This window comes from Rhinolophus hipposideros (genome assembly GCF_964194185.1).
Source record: "Rhinolophus hipposideros genome assembly, chromosome: 15".
Classification (NCBI taxonomy): domain Eukaryota; kingdom Metazoa; phylum Chordata; class Mammalia; order Chiroptera; family Rhinolophidae; genus Rhinolophus; species Rhinolophus hipposideros.
The window spans coordinates 27,335,467-27,353,537 of NC_138061.1; the positions used below are offsets into that span (position 1 = coordinate 27,335,467).

An 18,071-nucleotide genomic window follows, 5' to 3' on the forward strand; every position below is an offset into this window, starting at 1 on the left:
CAGCAGCAGAAGTTGGCAGAGCCCAGCTTAGCCCGGTATTGTTCAGGGAGAGGCTGCCCTGGCTTATCTCAGTTGCAGGGGTTCCCTAGAGAGGAGATGGAAACATCAGACTAAAAGCTCCATGCCACTTATAATGGCATTTAAGTAGTACCTACCTCCTCAGGTTCCATTTCATGTGCACTATGCAACTTTATGACAATAATTTGGCTTCCCAATAACTTAAACGGGCCCTTTCAGAAAAATGGGTCACAGACTATAATCATCAGTGTAATGAATAGGTTGTTTCTCATGGTTTCTACTTTGAAGATGTTATTCATTGGGAGATATTTGTTCAGAAATTACTCTATTTTTTGGATTTGCCTTATGATGAAAATATCTTAATGTTCATTCATTTTATAAATTAATGTGTGTGTATGAATATATATAATTTGCCCAGTATGTATTAGATTGTAAGTCCCTAAAATACAAAATTCAGGTTTATTATGATTTCTTCATGCCTTTAGGGCAAGGTGGACAGAATTCAGTATTTGGTTAATTCCTAAATAAAGGCTGCTTTCATAGAGTTTATATTCTAATGAGGAGAGAAAATATGATCAATGAAGAACAACAACAAAGTCACATAGTGACTTTGTGAAGTGAAGAAAAACAAAGAGAAAAAGAGAACAGAAAATAGAAGTGAGTGGACACTGTTTTATGATAAGGTGAGGCGTGCTAAGGCCTGAGGGAGGTGAGTGAACATGCTATCTGGTGGCCGAATGTTGCAGGCAGAGGGAACAGCAAAAGCAAAGGCCCTAAGGAACAAGGCATGTTGGAAATGAATATGGAGGCCAGTGAAGAGGATATAGGAAACATTCCAAGTCTCACAAGCAGTGATCAGCAAAGGTACAAAAGGATGGAAATTAAAAAGGCAGAATTTCTACATAATGAGCAGAGTAAGGAAACTGCCAAGAGTGTAGCGGGCCTGCAGCATAAGGCACGAGACAAGTTTGGCAGGAGATGAGGGTGGGACCAGATTCTCTGGAGAGCTTTTCTAACTCACTGAACTTCAGGCAGTGAAAAGCCGCTGCTTTTAAATGGTTTCGTTTTTAAAAACAAAAGCATGCAAAAGGTAAAACATTCAAACAGTGGAAGACTGTATACCATGACTAGCAACCCCCTTTCTCTCCCCATCCCTGTTCTTCCCAGAGGCAACATTATGTATTACTATTTTCTTTTGGACGCTTCCAGGGGACTCCAGGTATTTATCACCATGCGTGTACATAATGCCCTTGCCCCATTTTGTGCACAAACTGTAGCACTTTACACTCTCTGTCATACTATATATTCTTTTGTCGTACTATATATTCTGGTGAATATTCCATAACAGAACATTTAGGATTCCTTTCAATGGCTTCTTTGTATTCCACTGGATGCAAAGGACTGGAAGCCAGAAGCCCTGGGCTCTGGTTCTTGGTTCTTAATTCGTTGCTTCCTAGTGGAGGGGCTTTAGAAGGTCATTTCCGTCCCCTGAGACTCAGGATCATCATCTGTAAAGTGAACTGGGTCCACTACAGAGATGACTGAGATTGCTTTTGACTTTAACATTGTAGGTTCTTTGCTCTTGCCACACACGTTGCAAAGTCTGTAGGGAAAGAGGCCCAATATTCCCCATAAAGCTTTGATCATTGTCCAGTTTTAGAGGTTTTAAATTTATATTGCATCAAGGTAGTTCATGTACACCCAATAAGAAGTCAAGTATTTTTAAAAGAATAATGAAAAGCAACAGTTCCTTGTTTCAGTCCCTCCCAAGTCCCAAAGAGTTCACCACTTTGAACTCTTTTAGCTATTTCTCACAGTATTTGCTATTATCTTTCAAAATAATATGTCTATATTATGATTTTGTCACTTTAAGATATATTTACATATTGCCCTGGAAAATAAAGATTCAGATGCTTTACATTCCCTCTCACACATTTCCTCCTGCCTTCATTTTCCTAATGTATAATTTTAACACATTTTTGGTTACATCCATTTTCAGTTGTTTTTTTTTAAAGATTTTTATTAAAATATAGCTAACATACAATATTATATTAGTTTCAGGTATACACCATACTTATTCAACATTTATAAACCTAAAGAAGTGATCACCATGGTAAGTTCAGCAACCATCAGATTCCGTACCACACTACCACAATATTATTGACTATACTCGCTGTACTGTATATTACATCCCCATGACTTATTTGTTTGATATTGGAAATTTGAACCTCTTATTCCCTTTTCCTTTCCCCCCTTTTAAAAATTTTCAATTACAGTTGACATTCAATCTTATTTTATATTAATTTCAGGGGGCCAGCATAGTGGTTAGACATTTATATAATTTAAGAAGTGATCCCCTTGACTGGTATACTTGATATTGTCCCAGAGGCCCCTAAAACTATCCTCATTTTTTTAGATTCTTTTTTCTGTTTGCTGTTCTATTTGGGTATTTTCTGTTACCTTATCTTCTAAATCACTGATTCGATTCTCTGCTTCATCTAATTTACCATTGATTCCCAATATACACAGGGTGCCAAAAAATGTATACACATTTTAAGAAAGGAAAACAGTATTAAAATTGTAATACTCAATATGTACTGAGAACAAAGGATGAATACAAGTCACATTTGACTTCTGCAATTACAAGAGGTGCTCAAAGTGCTTACCATCAGCATCCAGACACTACTGATTATGGCGAACTACTGCTTGAGCAACGTTGACCAAAGTGCTCACTTGTATACAATTTTTGGGCACCCCCGGTATTTTTCATTTCAGTTACTGTATTCTTTATTTCTGACTGGTTCTTTTTTAGTCTCCATAATTTCATAAACCAATTCTTTATAATGAATCTCTCTGTACATATACAGTCACATGCCATTTAATGACATTTCAGTCAGTGACATATATGACAGTAGTCCCATAAAGTTATAAGGAACTGAAACATTCCTGTTGCCTAGTGACATAGCTGTTTTAACTTCCTAGAGCAGCACATGACTCATATGTCTGTGGTGATGATGGTGTAAACAAACCCACTGTGCTGCCGGTCGTATAAAAGTATAGCACCTACAGTTATTACAGCACATAATAGGTGACAACACATGACATTGCTGATTTATATGTTTACTATACTTTGTTATCATTTTAGAGTGTATTCTACTTATATGTATATTTAAAAAGTTTGCTGTAAAACAGTATGTTACATTACACTAGCAATAGTCTCATAATATGGCCCCATTTTTATAAAACAAACGGGAACATATGCAAATATGTGTATACACGTATGTCTATATATATGTATGCATATGAATATTTGAGAAGGTTGGTAAGTGGAAGGGATACATACTTGGTAGGTAAGAGAGCGGGTGGGGTGAATAATTTAGGTAGAGGTGAGGAGAACAGTGGGACAGGGACTCAAGCAAACAAGGAAAATAAAAATAAAACCTGCACTTAAAAATATGATCATATTTATGCACTTATACAAAATGAGTATCTGTAAAAATAACTTAAAAATCATCTCAAATATAAAAAAGGAAAATATTATTTTATTCAGTTCCCTAAAACCTTTCAATGATTTGCTATTGTGCTTTAAATAAAATCCAAACTCTTTACTGTGACCTATGTAATCTATTCCTTGTCTACCTCTCCAACCTTATATCTTATGATTCTTCCTTCCCTATATGTCTCTTTCTGGACTCAAGGCTTTTGCAACTGCAGTTTCCTTTGTCTGAAATACCACTGGTCTTTGCATGACTGGCTTCTTCTCATCTGGGAAGTCACAGATATCTACCCGATAGCCATCTTCTCCTTCCTCCTCACTAATAATAGAACACTGATTTTATTGGGAGAGCAATATATCCATTTAAAATACCTTTCTTGTGGCTAGGAGTGATATAGTTCTTGCCAATAGAATATAAGTAGAAGTTACTGGGTATGGCCTCCTGGGAAGCTTTTTAAAAGAGCTAAACCAGCTGCATCTTCTGTCTCCCTCTACCCTTTCTACATTTTCTTGCCATGAAAATGGTTGTGAGGTTACAGCCAGGGTTCTCAAAGTGTGGTTCCCAGATCAGGAGTCTCAGCATCACCTTGAAACTTGTTATAACTGCAAATTACCAGGCCCCTCTCCAGATCTACCAAATCAGAAACTCTGAGGCTAGAGCCCAGCAATGTGTTTCAACAAACTCTTCAGGTGATTCTTATGCATGCTGAAATTTGAGAGCCATTGAACTAGAGGACAGAAGCCTTCTTAGAGATGGCCAAGATGAGGGATGAAGACAGGATGAAGGTTAGTGCACCTGTGACCTCATATAGCCATCGCACAGACTTGGACTGCTTCCTCTGGACTTGGCAATTACGTTAAAAAAATCGGTATTTAGTTAAGCTACTGTGATTAGATTTCTGTTACATATAGCTGAATGCAATTCTAATCGATAAATCATCTTTGAAATCTCAGCCAAACACTATCTCTGTAGAAAGGCCTTCCCTGACTACTCTGTTTATACCCTCCATTCCCACCAAAGTCCTTCTCTACCATCCCATCCTGTTTGTTTCCCTTATAGTACTCCTAACACCCTGAAATTATGTCCCTTATTTACTGTTTATATGCTTATGGTCTGTTTCCAATTTAAGAATGCAAGCTCCACTGGAGTAGGAGCTTTGCTTTTTCATTGCTGTACTCCATCACATTCTGAAATGTGGTACATTATGAATGCTCTGTAATTATTTGTGGAATGATTAAAAGAACTTTAAATATATGTTACATTTAAAATAATGTATTTTAAAAACAGTCAAATGAAAAACAGTTCACTGCAGACAATTACAACTTTCAGGAAAACTTTTAGTTGAGAAACCATACAGTACACACATTTAAAAAATGCATATAAAACAGAAAAATCTTCTGTGCTTGTCTATGAACACGTACTGTCATACTCTTAAGTGGTCTATTAATTCTAAAACCATAACCAACTAACATAAATAGCTATGTAAACACTCAAAGTGCCACAGAAATGAACTGTATGGATGCAGCATTTCTTTGACAACCGTGTCTTTCCAATAGATACCATTTTGTGATACCCCAATAAATGTGGGAGACTTATTAATAACAAAACTTCATACATCATTTAAACACAAGCATTCAAATAAAAACAAAAATTTTGATCAGTTTTTTATGCATGCCAGAAGACACACACAATTAGGTTTTAACCTTGGAGATAAAAACATTCTCACCCACATCCCTCCTTTTTTTTTACCTTTCTAGTAATCTCAAGTTTGGTCTAAGAACAACATCACTGCAAATAAATAAGACCTTCTCTGGCACCAGCCTCTGCAGGCATATTAGGGAGAAGACATGGATTGAGGGGTCCTTGAGGATGAATTTGAGGACCCTGCTCTCTGCTTGTGGATGTACCCCAGGAATCCCCAGTGCTCTTGCGATGCGAGAGGTGAATTTTCTCTTACCTTTACATCACATAAAAACTACTCTCATCAACTTTTGGAAAATTGTATCCTTTGATCTTTTTTTAAAAAGTTGTTATATAACATTTAAATAAATTATAAATACTTTTCTCAATGAAGAACAATAAAAAAATTGAAGTACAGTGCTTCCTACTTATATCTCTGTCCACTTTTTCTTGAGGGGTTCCTAGGATCTAGATGGGCCTCCATGGGGCCGGCACTGGGAAAGGAAAGCAGCAGGAAAGTGCCAGAGGCAGAATGGGGAGCTGTTCACTCAGGAAAGAAGGGGCCCTGAGAGTTGGTAAGACGATTTTCTCCCTCTGTCACAGAATCAGGGAAGCATATTAGAGTTTCCTGGGAGTCCCCTACAAATCAAATCCTTGGAGCTGAAAGGACTTCACGTCAGTAACATCCCAAGTAAAAACTTTTGAGAAGCCCTGAGAAGCTGACCTCAGCCCTCAACCCAACATTGCAAGTTTTCTATTGTTCTTAACCAATGAAATTATCTTTTCTCTTATGAAAGGCAATTACCTTAGGGTTTCTATTTGAATAACTTCTTTCTGGAATTGCATCAGAACCAGCACCAAACATTGATACCAGCCTCACTTTAGTAATTACAGCATTCTATAAGGCAGGGTTCTCATTCTTAACAGGTCATCCGAATTACCTGGGGAGCTTGTTTAAAATACTATGGGTTCTGGAGCTCCACCCCCAGAGGTTCTGATTCAGTGGTCTTGTGTTGTGGGAATCTGCATTTTCAACAGAACTCTCCAGGTGATTTTGATGGAGGTGGCATGGGGCCCACAATTTGAGTAATACTGGCTTTAGAGGGAGAGGCCAGAATTGCTTCTTTCCCAAAATAAGACCTAGTGTACCCAAGGCAGCCAGACTTCCCGAAGGGTCCTCCTTGAAAAGGTCTTTGGTAAGGACGTCATCAACATTCATCCTCAAAAACTCAAGGAGTGAGTGAACCAGAAACTCTGCTCACACTTAGATGGACTTGAGGATAAGCAGCAAAATCCCAAAGTACCAGAAAAGTTCTGGGTGTTTCTTGTCTGGGGGCCCATTGTACAACTTTTCCTTTCCCCTTCTTCCTTTCACAGTCGTCGAGCTAAGGAAGCCAAATAGACCCACACAGATAATATGTTGTTTGGGTATGGGTGAATGTATACAGCTAGAGCGAATTCTGTCTGGGGAAATTCAGAAGAATAAATTCCAGTTTGATACACAGCATCAATAACTGCCTGTACATCAGTGTATGGCATCTGAATAGGAAATCCTGCAACCTAGACCAAAAGACAGATTAACATGTAAACCCACATTACAATCATATAAGTAATTGGGAATTAGTGTATGCAAAAAGATTACAGAGCCTCAAAGAAATGGTAGTCACAGAATAATAATAGTTATTTTTTGGGTGTTTACTATGTTCTAGGTACAGTGCTAAATGCTTTGTATACATATTTAATCCTAAAACAACCCTATGAGGTAGCTTCTACTGTGTTTCCCCAAAAATAAGACCAGGTCTTATATTAATTTTTGCTCCAAAAGACGCATTAGGGCTTTTATGTTCAGGAATGTCATCCTGAAAAATCATGCTAGGGCTTGTCTTCCGGTTAGGTCTTATTTTCAGGGAAACGTGGTATTATAATCTCTACTTTACGCAGAGAGAAACAGAACCAGGTTATCTGATTCAAGAGCCTACACACTTAACATTTCTAGAATAGCATCTTTCTAGAATAGCAAACTGCCAACGAAGAAATTACTTCGTCTTACAAATGAGGGATTTAAGTGAGTATTTGGAAGAATTTACTTAATATTGATTCAATTTATATTTATTAAGTCATAAATGAGACAGGATTGAAGGATTTTGGAACATGGTCTTATGTAAAATTATCTATTAACAATACAAGTTTATGACTGTATCTTATTAAATAGACAATTTTACAAAGGGACTCCAAGTTTTAAACCTTGGCTTATATTTAATTATGTTTTGCTTACCTGTTTACCCCTAATTCTATTAAAAAGAAAGCAAAACAAAACAACTTCCTCCCAATTCATGAATGAATAGTGCCAGCAGATCCCTCTCTGGTTGCGTAAGTACTCAAGTCCCAGCAGATTCCTTTCTTTCTTCTCTCAGAAGGTTTCTCTAGGAGACATCTTCTAGTCTATGAGATGGTAGGGGGAAGGAATCTCACCCTTGGGAGGCTGGCGTTTTCAAAAAACCACTGGACCCGTTCACAGGGAGAAGGCGGTAAGAGGATTCCCAGAAGTAGGGGTAGCGCAGGGGAAGAAAAGGAGGACCCTAACAATATACCAAATGCCCACCAAGTTTGGGTATGGACTTGATGAGTCTGATATGCCTTTTTATCATCCAGGATGATGTCAAATGTATTGGTGAATATAGAAGAGGTCAGGAGAGAAGCTGAGGATGGATGTATAAATTTGAGAGTAATTTGCATATAGAAGATATTAAAGCTTGCCTAGTGTCCTCTTGCCCGGAACCAAGGACAGGAAATACATTCTATTACAACCACCTAGAGACCATTTTTTTAGTTTCTCAGTTATAGGTGGTTTCCTTTTGGACATCTCCTTCCAAAGTTTGTGGTATACACATAGTGAAACATACAACCGATTCCAAGAAAATGTCATGCAATGTGGTTATGGTAATAGCTGTTTACTACATTTTAAATTTCTCGGTCTATAAATAAATGCATTTTAATGCCATAGCACCTATCATCTAGGATCAAGATAAAAGGCATTTCAGGCGTATTTAAAATTACTATTATCTGGCAATTAACAACATTGATAAAACAAGTGTCATTAATGCATTAAATTATATACAAACCCTATAAAATTGTAGTAGTCTTTCAAATTCATTCTCTGCTTCAGATGAAACAAAACTTCCAGTGTCAAGTTCTAGCTTAGGAAGAATTTGTCGCAAAATAAAAGTACACTGTCGATTCCAACGTGTTGGCTGTTTAGATCGCCATTCCATAATTTTACATTTCAGAGTCCTTTCAATCCTACAGTAAGATTATTTTTATGACAAATTACAACTCATTGAATAAATGTGAAGAGTTTCATCACTTTTACTCAAGCATGAGAATGATACTGTTTTTAATTTAGAAGGAAACCAGACCGCTGTGACTAGGGATATTGGACACCATTCACATTAATCAAGTTTGGGGAAAGGAGGCTCTTGATTGGCTTGGGAAAGCAAGAAGCTTCCTGAGATAGCCAACAATTAGATCTCAAAGGCACATCTCTTTTCCAGTTACTTGTGTGAAGGTGAATTCCTGCTGGGTGTGATTTGACACCTACTGTGTGATTACTGTACTGGGTTGACATTTCTGTTCTCCAAGACCCTCCTTTGACATAAGACATTGAAGTTTCCAAAAGACTGTCTTTACAAAAATTCAGCTATCTGGTCTGGGATAATGTTAGCAGGGACGGGTTATTCAGTTAATTCTGCAAGCAGAGTTGGGAGGAAATGAGGCACTGGACTGACAAGTATGTTGATCAGTTTCCCCTACTAGATTGTACACTCCATAAGGGCAGGGGTTTTTGCCTGCTGTTCCGAGGAGGGAGAGACGTGGAACATAGTGTGGGTTGGTTGAGGGGCCCCTCCTGGGAAGCCTGTCCTCCGTGCATAATCAGTGTGTGTTATAAAAGAAGCTGCTTGGAGTCCCTCTTGGCTAAGGCTATCATGTAACTAAGTAGTTGGGAGTTTGCAGAATCTCAGTAGTGACTATGCACCAGAATTACCTTTAGGACTTCATCAAAATGTTTCACCTCCACATATGGATTCAACAGGTCTGGCACCTGTATATTTAAATAGTTCAGGAAGCAATTCTGATGAAAACCAGAAGTTGGAAACCATTTCCCAACTTCACGTCATCCTTTTTTGTTAAGAATTGCAGAAGAGGGAGGAGAATAAAAGGGGGCGGGGGTTATGTGCTAGTGAAAGAAGGAAGTGGTAAAATGATTTTTGTCATGCTCTGTTTTGATTAGTTGGATAGTGGTTTACATACCAGTCTGCTGTCAGCATGAGTTACCGGAGGCAGGCAGATCTAGAAGCTTCTGACATATCTGGAGTAGGAGTGATAGGAGGGACAGTGTATCTCTATCACCCGACTTGGATATTTTTATCAAGTTATGGGCCATTTACCTTCATATCCTTTCAAGAAGTTTTAGCTACTGCATTATTATTTTAACTATAGGCTAAACAGGTGTCTGTGTTGAGAACTTCCTAATAGTAGCCTACAATGTTTTCTAGAGGCAACCATTTTTCCTTTGGCCTGTTACAGCAGAGAAGTTGCTTTTCCATGCATGTATCAAGAAAGATGACTCACTGGAAGTAACAAATTATAATCTCCATTTCATGCTGCTGTTGCTGAATCTAATAGGTATTTTGAGAGCCTGGTTAGAGGACTGAATGAAAGATTAGGGAGAAAACACAGCAATCATAATATAATTTTATAGATCATACCTGTTCTTTAGATCTTCTACCATGTTTTTATTAGTATCAGAATAAAATATTTCTTCAGGCTGAAATACAGACAACTGAAAGTTAGAAAAGATTCTAGGGAGGCCATATTTACATCACGGTCACCCCTGGAGTGGGTGACCCAAACCTGGGGAACCCAAACTTGTCTCATGTGGCAAAAGCACTGAATCACAGAGGCACAAAGGTAAAACACAGATCACAAAACACAGATCACAGTGTTTCCTTTGAATTTAATACTACTTCACCAGAGCATGGGAGGGGGAATGGATTTACAAAAGCTTTTTTTCTTGAGTAAGACAGATCTGCTGCTCCCAATTCATTTATTTAAGCAAGTACTTGACATGCTATTGATTCTACCTACCAGATAATCTTTAGCTGCTGCACAGTTCTCTTCCACTTACTAACTAACTGTCACTAACTGTGACCTTGATGAAGTTACTTAACCTTTCTGAGTCACAGTTACCACATCTTTAAAAGAAGGACGATAATAGTACCTACTTCTCTGGGGTTTGGGGAAGATTTTAAAATAATACACGTAAAGCCTGGCACACATTACTCCACAAACATCAGATATTGTTATTATTATTACTCTTTTAAAATGATTTATCATCTTTCTTCTGTTATTGAGTATTCATTTCTTTCAGCCAGGTCTTTGTGTTTGTACACACACACACACACACACACACACACACACACACACACACACACACAGAGTCCACTGCAATCTCCATATCCCTAAGCCTTTTCTCCAGGCACCCCACCAACAGCAGAGAACAATGTTCTACCTTGTTCCTCCCCACAAGCAAGATTTGCTGGGAGGAGGGAGGACTCCTAAAGCCCAGCCCTTTTCCAAATCCAGCACTCCCTTCCTGCAGGGGTCACATAGACATGAGTGAGGGGCTAGATTTAGAGTTTTTACTTTAATTATTTCTGAGCTGAGAAACAGAGGCAGCTGGAGAGACAGGAACAGACATTTCCTCCTCATGAGTGGAATGAGGGTTGTGATTTAAAAAGGGGGCAACATTTGTTAGGCTGCTAGGTCCTAGAAAATTTCAGGAGGATTTCAAGAGGCTCAGTCTGTCAGGTGAGGGTCTAAATCAGTGGTTCCCAAAGTATGGCCCCCAGATCAGCAATCTCGGACCTGGATCAGGGAATAGGGTCAGGAACAGGGAGGGAGTTTCCCACAGTAGAACATGCAGATACTAGAGACAGGAAATACTGGAAAAAGAAAATATGAACTCCAGCATCATCTTAGAGGGGCCACCAACTACCCCAGATAGGACAGAGAGACTGAATTCCGATTGCTGTCACCAACCACTGTCTGCCCCTTCAAACCACGACCCTCCCCTAACCCCTTCCCTCTTTTTCCCCAGCCCCAATCAGGTAACTCTTGAGGATTAGTTAGGCCACCTTCAGGCCTGAAATAGAGGCCTGGGTTACACTGACTTGATAAATTTACGAGGTGTTAATCCACTTTCCTTTTCTGGCAAAGGCCCCTTTATTTCAGGGAATTCATCTCCTTTAAAACTTCAAGAGGATTTCCCTGTTAACTCATCTCTGAATCCCCACATTCTCATTATACACACTTAAATTTGTGTTCTCAATTGTTGTAACAAAAAACAGTGTTCACTATGGGTAGTGGCTATTCTAGCATGTGTACGGCACGGCGGCAGATCAAGGGCAATTAACCTACAGGAAAGAAACTAGTAGAGATACAAGTCGAATGCAACTATGAGTTTTATACTTTATATTTCATCTGGCAAAAAGTTTAGATTCCACCCTCAGCCAGAGTGGCTTTTAGAAACGCAGTTTTAATCATGGCAGCCGTGCTCTGGTGATGCTAGCTTCTGACTGCCCTGAGGACAAAGGCCCAAATTCTTACCAGGCCTCCACTCACACTAGAGCTCATCTCTGCTCACTCCCTGGCAGCAGCCAAGCTGGCCTTCCAGCATCTTGACAGACATCTCCTTGCCACTGCACGTCTTCAATCCTGCTGTTCCCGATCTCTACTGGGACCATTCTCTTCCCTGATCTTATGTTAGCCCAGCTCCTGCTCACCTTTCCTCTCTGTACTGCTCATCCCTTTCTTCCAGGAAGCCACTGCAATTCCCCTTCCCCTCAGGTCCTCCTGTTCTGTGCTCCCCAAAAGCATATTCATTTCTTCTGTGATAGCATTTATCACTTTGTACTACCAGTGCTTGTGTCCTGCTGTTTCCTCTGCTAGAATGCAAGCCCCAAGAATACTGAGACATGTATTTTTCCTTGTGGTGCCTATGCCGAACAGCACTGGCTGATAGCCGGCACTCAATAAACATTACCAGAATGAATCATAGAGTGATTACTATAAACAAAACCCCTCATATCTAAATATATCATTCTCTCCCTTGCAGGCAGCAATGTTTCACTCACAACTTTAGGATGGGAAAAGCAAGATTGGCCTGTGAATGTAGTAAATGTGGTTTGCTTAAGAGAGATAAGCACATTTCCCCTTCTTTAAAATGACTTCACAAACAGGAAACATATAAATATGTAAAGCATATAAATATATAAAGCATATAAATAAATGCTTACAGCTGCATGGAGAATTTTAGAATGATGCACAGTGGTTATTTCTTAGAGAGTGGGAAAAAGATGTGGAAGAGAGGAGACACTCTTTACTTTATATGCTTTGTACTGTTTGATTTCCCCCCCACCCCACAACCACCACGAATTCTTTTTGATATTGTGAACTGCCTCAAATATACAGACAAGCATAGAGAATCCTGTAATGAACATCCACCCAATACACCTACCACCTAGCTAATCTAATCTTTGCATTCTTTCTACGTTTTAGATTTTTTAAATAAGTAAAACAATACAGATAGACTTGAAGTACTCCATGTACTGCTTCTGATCTCATTTTTTTTTATTTTCCCAAAGGCAACATTTAAACAAAGTTTGGTATTCATCTTTCCTATGAACACTTTTATACGTCACTACATATCTATGCATACCAGGAAGCCAAAAAAATGTATACACATTTTAAGAGATGTTATCTATGCTCAAGCAGTAGTTCGCCATAATCGGAAGTGTCTGGATGCTGATGGTAACCAGGTTGAGCACCTCTTGTAACTGCAGAAGTCAAACGTTTATGTTTTTTGTTTATGTTTTGTTGTTGTTGTTGTTGTTGTTTGTGTTTAAAGCAATTCTGTAATAAACTTGTATTCATCTTTTGTTATTGGTATATATTGAGTATTACAATTAACACAGTTTTTTCCTTCTGTAAAATGTGTATACTTTTTTTGGCAAACTCTGTATATATACACATATATAAACATGTAGTTTTCAAACTTCCTGCAAATGCTTTTGTACTGTATGTTTTTTTCACATCTTTATTTTCCTTAACATTACACATTTTAATATTCATATTGCTATACATGGCACTAGGTCAGTGGTTCTCAACGGTGGCTGTATCCCAGGAATCACCTGGGGTGCTTTATATATAATATCGATGTGTGGGTTCTACCCTCAGAGATTCTAATGTAATACTTGTAGATTACAGTTGAGAACTATTGTAAATTGGTTCGCACTTTTTTTTTTAACTGCTGTATAACATATTTCACAACAAGAGTATGAATACTTCACAACCCATGTATTGATTTTCTGGTTGTTTATGTTTTTTGTTGTTGTTGTTGTTGTTTGTGTTTCAAGCAATTCTGTAATAAACATTGTTGTACTTGTCTCCCTACACAAGTTCCTATAGGGTATATACTTCAAAGTTGAATTGGTGAATCAAAGGTTAAGCACCTTCAACTTTACCAGATATCATCATACTGCTTTCCAAAGTGTTTATAACAATTTATGCTTCCACCATTTCTCTGCCTCTTTGCCAACACTTGGTAAGATCACACTTAAAAATATTTTTTCCAGTCTTATGCATGTGAAATAGTGTTTCATTGTTTTAAACTGTATTTCCCTGATTATGACGTTGAACATTCAAGTTTCTGCTTCTGTGAATTGTCTTCTGCCTATTTTTCTAGTGTTCTTTTTCTGTTTATTTCATCCCCTCACCTTCAGGCTCATAGCTCCAAATTTTTCGGACTTTGCAATTGCCTACAGCCTGCCATACCATGGCCCTCAAGCCAGAAACAGTCGTTGAAATGGAATTTGGGATACTGAGTACTTCTGAGTATGTCACAGATCCACTGGCTGAGCCCTCTGGTGCTAGCCCTCTGGCTTAGCCCACTGGTGCTAAGTTGGTTCTGATCTTAGGTCTGTGCTTTGGTCTCCTGCCTCCTGAGCCCCAGGTAGTGAGTCTGCGATTTTTATTCCCCATCTTCTTTCAAGCGTGGCTGAGGAGGGGAGCGCTATCACAGTCCTTGGCTTCAGAGTGTGAGACTGGCTCTACTCCCCTGAATTTCATGAAGCATTTTCACATCTTGCTGCCTTCTCTCTTTTGGCCACACTCACTGCTAGCTTTCTGTCCTGTTTCTGTTCCATGAGATAACTATCATGGTTTGGAGCATTTTGTTTTTCAATTTCAATACTTTATCATGGCCATGGATGTGGAGCAGAAGGGCTAGGTCAAAGTAAGAGCTTGCTACATGATCCTGGTATTATATGAGGAACATTTAAACATGTTTTACTTTAAAATCTCAGGGCCTTCACCTTTGCTATTCATACTCTTACCTAAGCTGCTTTCTCTCCTCTCCTTGCTGGTCCTCCTCCCCCTGCAGGCATCACAGCCTCCAGTTAGTCCCCTCAGAGCATCCATCATACTTTATAATTATTGTTTACTTACTTGTGTTTCATTTGTCTCCCCCATGAGACTGTACCTGCCCTGAAAGCAGTACCCAGGTATATTTTGTTCACCATTATCTGCCCCGTACCTAATATGGTAGGTGCTCGATAAATATTTGTGAAAGGAATGAAAGGAAGGGAAGAAAGGAGAGATTTGAGTGGGGAGAAGCTTCTATAAGGAGAGGTCTTTAAGGAGTGATGTATGGTGGAATTTCCCTTTTTTGCTGCCCCTTTAAGAGACTAAAGACAAATTACCCTTCAGTGCTATTTAGAGTAAAATTTGTATTTAGAGAAAAGAGAGAGAGAGAGAGAGACTTCATGCTGGCTACACAGGTATATTCACTTTGAAAAAGTTCAATGAGCTATAGACTCCAAGTGACCTGCACATGATTCTTGGATAGCTACCTGATTCCCACATGACCCAAGCGTGATGTCACGTGATTCCCGTGACCGCCACATGACTTCTGGTTCACCTTTCATTTGAAATTTTTTCTCTTCATTTTAAGTATTTATTTCTAGCTGCTAAAATTCTCTTCTGAGCATCTCAGGAGAAGAACTATTTCTGTCAAAGATTTAGCCAGTGCTACTGTTCATTAGGTTTACAGTTACCCTCTAAAGACTCAGCAAGATCAGCATTACTGAGTTCACATTATGTTTCACAGCACAAAAAATATTTCTAAGTGCTATTATACTGAAGCAGAATTAGTATTCTGGGCGGTTTTCTGTATATATATATATATATATATATATATATATATATATATATATATATATTGTACTTAAATAAAACTTACATTACATTTAAGATGAGACCATTTCCTCAATTCCTCTTTTCTGCAAGAGATCAGAGTAGCCCAAACTTGGGCAACATGGCAGAGAAAACTAGATTTTATTGATATTGCCAAATAATTCAATAAGCAATCAGCTATATAAACATAACAAGAGCTGTCACAACTGGTAAAGATTAGAACCAATGGTAACTTTCATATTTACATACCTGCAAAAATATGACTTACCTGTATGCTGTGTGCTTGTGTCCCTCGAAAATTTTTTGGAAACAACTGTTTCCAGAAACTTTCCTTTGAATAGTCAAAATGTACAGCCATTGGTGTATTATTTTGTTGAATATTAAACCAGATCTATGAAAACATTACCATAAAATCAGTCTAGGCTCATAGGAGCCCAAAGCCCGTAGCTGGTTAGGATGAAGCAAAATGTTACAGTCCTACTACCCAATGAAGTGGCAGGAGCCAAGGGAGCTTCTGAAGTAGGAGGTAAAGAGTTTCCAGGCATAGGTGAACATTAGACTGCTCACTGATTCTCATCCTTAGAGACTACAGAATCACCTTTGAGAAAGTCTTTAGGGATAAAAGATTTCCCCGGCCCTACACCCCAGAGATTCTAATTGAACGTTTATATTTTCTTCAAAGTTCCCTATATGATTCTAATGTACGGAGCTGGGGTTGAGGATCACTGCTTTGACTCAAGGAGATAGCTCAAGATAAAATCCGCCCCCATATACTTACATTTCCATCATCAAACAAACAGTCTACACTTTGTACAGGACAAAATGGGTCAAACTGCTTATGACATTGCCCAGTTAATGGATTCCAAAGCAAATATTCATCAGTTTCTTGGGTTAATACATAGGCCACATGCCCCTATATGAGGAGAAGGAGTTAAAGTCACTTTGGGTGGGGGGTTGATTGACTTAACACAGTTTTGTATGTGAAAATTACAATATAAGTATGTGATATCTTGGATTTCTAAAAGCCTTCTTTAGGACTTTTAAAATTTTTTAGAAAGGTAAAAAGCCAGCACTCATTCTAGAAATCCTTAGGCCCAGGCTAGCATGAGGATTCAAATGAGAGAATTTTTGAGCCAGTGCTGTCATGTATGGTCCTGCAGGACCTATGCCTGGAATCCCTGCAGGACCATACATGACAGCAAAATACATGGCAGTAAAATACATTATTCTAACAAAATCAGTACATTATGACAATTTTCCAACAGCTATGCCTAAAGTGCTTTGAGATAGGGGCACTTTTTATCTATTAATAATTATTTATCTATTAATATTATTTATTAATAATTCACACAGCGGTGCTATTTTGGACTAGCCCTGCTCTGACTAGAATACACTCAGGAGACAGAGTGAACACCACACAGAGTTAGGGAACTGAAACTTGCCGAAGGCTCTGAAAAAGCCAAGTGAAGTTAAAAAGCCATTAAAATAATTTTGAGAACAAGATCTGGAATTAGAAACTAGAGAGAAAGTATACAAGAAACCATTTGAGGAATAAAAGTAGTCATTATGTTGTTATTTTTCTCTGCACATACCTTTTGAAGTACAAACCTTTCTTAGAAAAGATTTAAAATTTCAGATAGCAATAATAATAATAACTATTTAACATTTATTAAATATTTATGTATACCAGGTACTACACTCAGCAGTCACACTAATTTTCTCACTTTGATTTACTCCAAATTGTCAGGAAGGGATGATTATGCCCATTTTTCAGGTGAAGAATCAGAGGTTAAGGGGTTTATCTAGGGTAATAGTAAATGCCATTATTCCTGTTTTGGGAGCAGGTAACCGAAGCTCAGAAAGAAAAAAGGATGAAATCATACAGTTGATAAAAGGTATTGCTGGGTTTTAAAACCCTCTCTTTTAAAACCCATACTCTGAACATTGTTCTCTGTAGCCTAGTCTTCCTAACTCCAAAGCTCTTGCTCTTCATCACTGGGCTCGTCTTCTTTACAGTAAAGAGGAGGCATCACCTCAACAGAGCTGAAGTCAAACAACTGAGGGCAGCCACCCCTCGTTTTGACTCACAGGTACAAAGACAAACGTTTGTTGAAATACTGTTGGCTGTTTACTGCCATCTAGTGGCACGTAAAACTACAGCAGGGGATCATATGGGGAAATTAACCATAGGCTTTATAAAAAAATATAGTTGACATACAATAATATATTAGTTACAGGTGGACACTACAGTTATTCAACATTCACATACCTAAAGCAGTGATCACCACGATAAGTCCAGCAACCATCTGACACTGTACCACGCTATCACATTATTTACATTCCCTATACTGTACATTAATTACATCCCCATGACTTACTTGTTTTATACCTGAAAATTTGAACCTCTTATTTCCTTCACCTTGTTTCCTCCCTTTAAAAGACTTTCAATTATTGTTGACGTTCAATATTTTATATTAATTTCAGGTGGACAGCATAGTGGTTAGATATTTATATAACTTAAGAAGTGATCCCCCTGACTAGTACCTACCTGGCACTATACATAGG

The 18,071-nt window shown here is 38.4% G+C and overlaps 1 protein-coding gene across 1 annotated transcript in view; it reads right to left on the reverse strand.

Annotated features, from left to right (window-relative positions):
* Positions 1-6,566: 6,566 nt before the first annotated feature.
* CC2D2B (coiled-coil and C2 domain containing 2B) overlaps positions 6,567-18,071 on the reverse strand; it is a gene marked incomplete at both ends in the record, with an annotated part of 79,313 nt that continues 67,808 nt past the window's right edge. The window contains 5 exons of the mRNA XM_081075414.1: positions 6,567-6,755; positions 8,318-8,495; positions 9,962-10,020; positions 15,775-15,897; positions 16,285-16,419. Coding sequence (XP_080931540.1) covers positions 6,567-6,755; positions 8,318-8,495; positions 9,962-10,020; positions 15,775-15,897; positions 16,285-16,419 — 684 coding nt within the window. The remainder of the gene's footprint in view (positions 6,756-8,317; positions 8,496-9,961; positions 10,021-15,774; positions 15,898-16,284; positions 16,420-18,071) is intronic.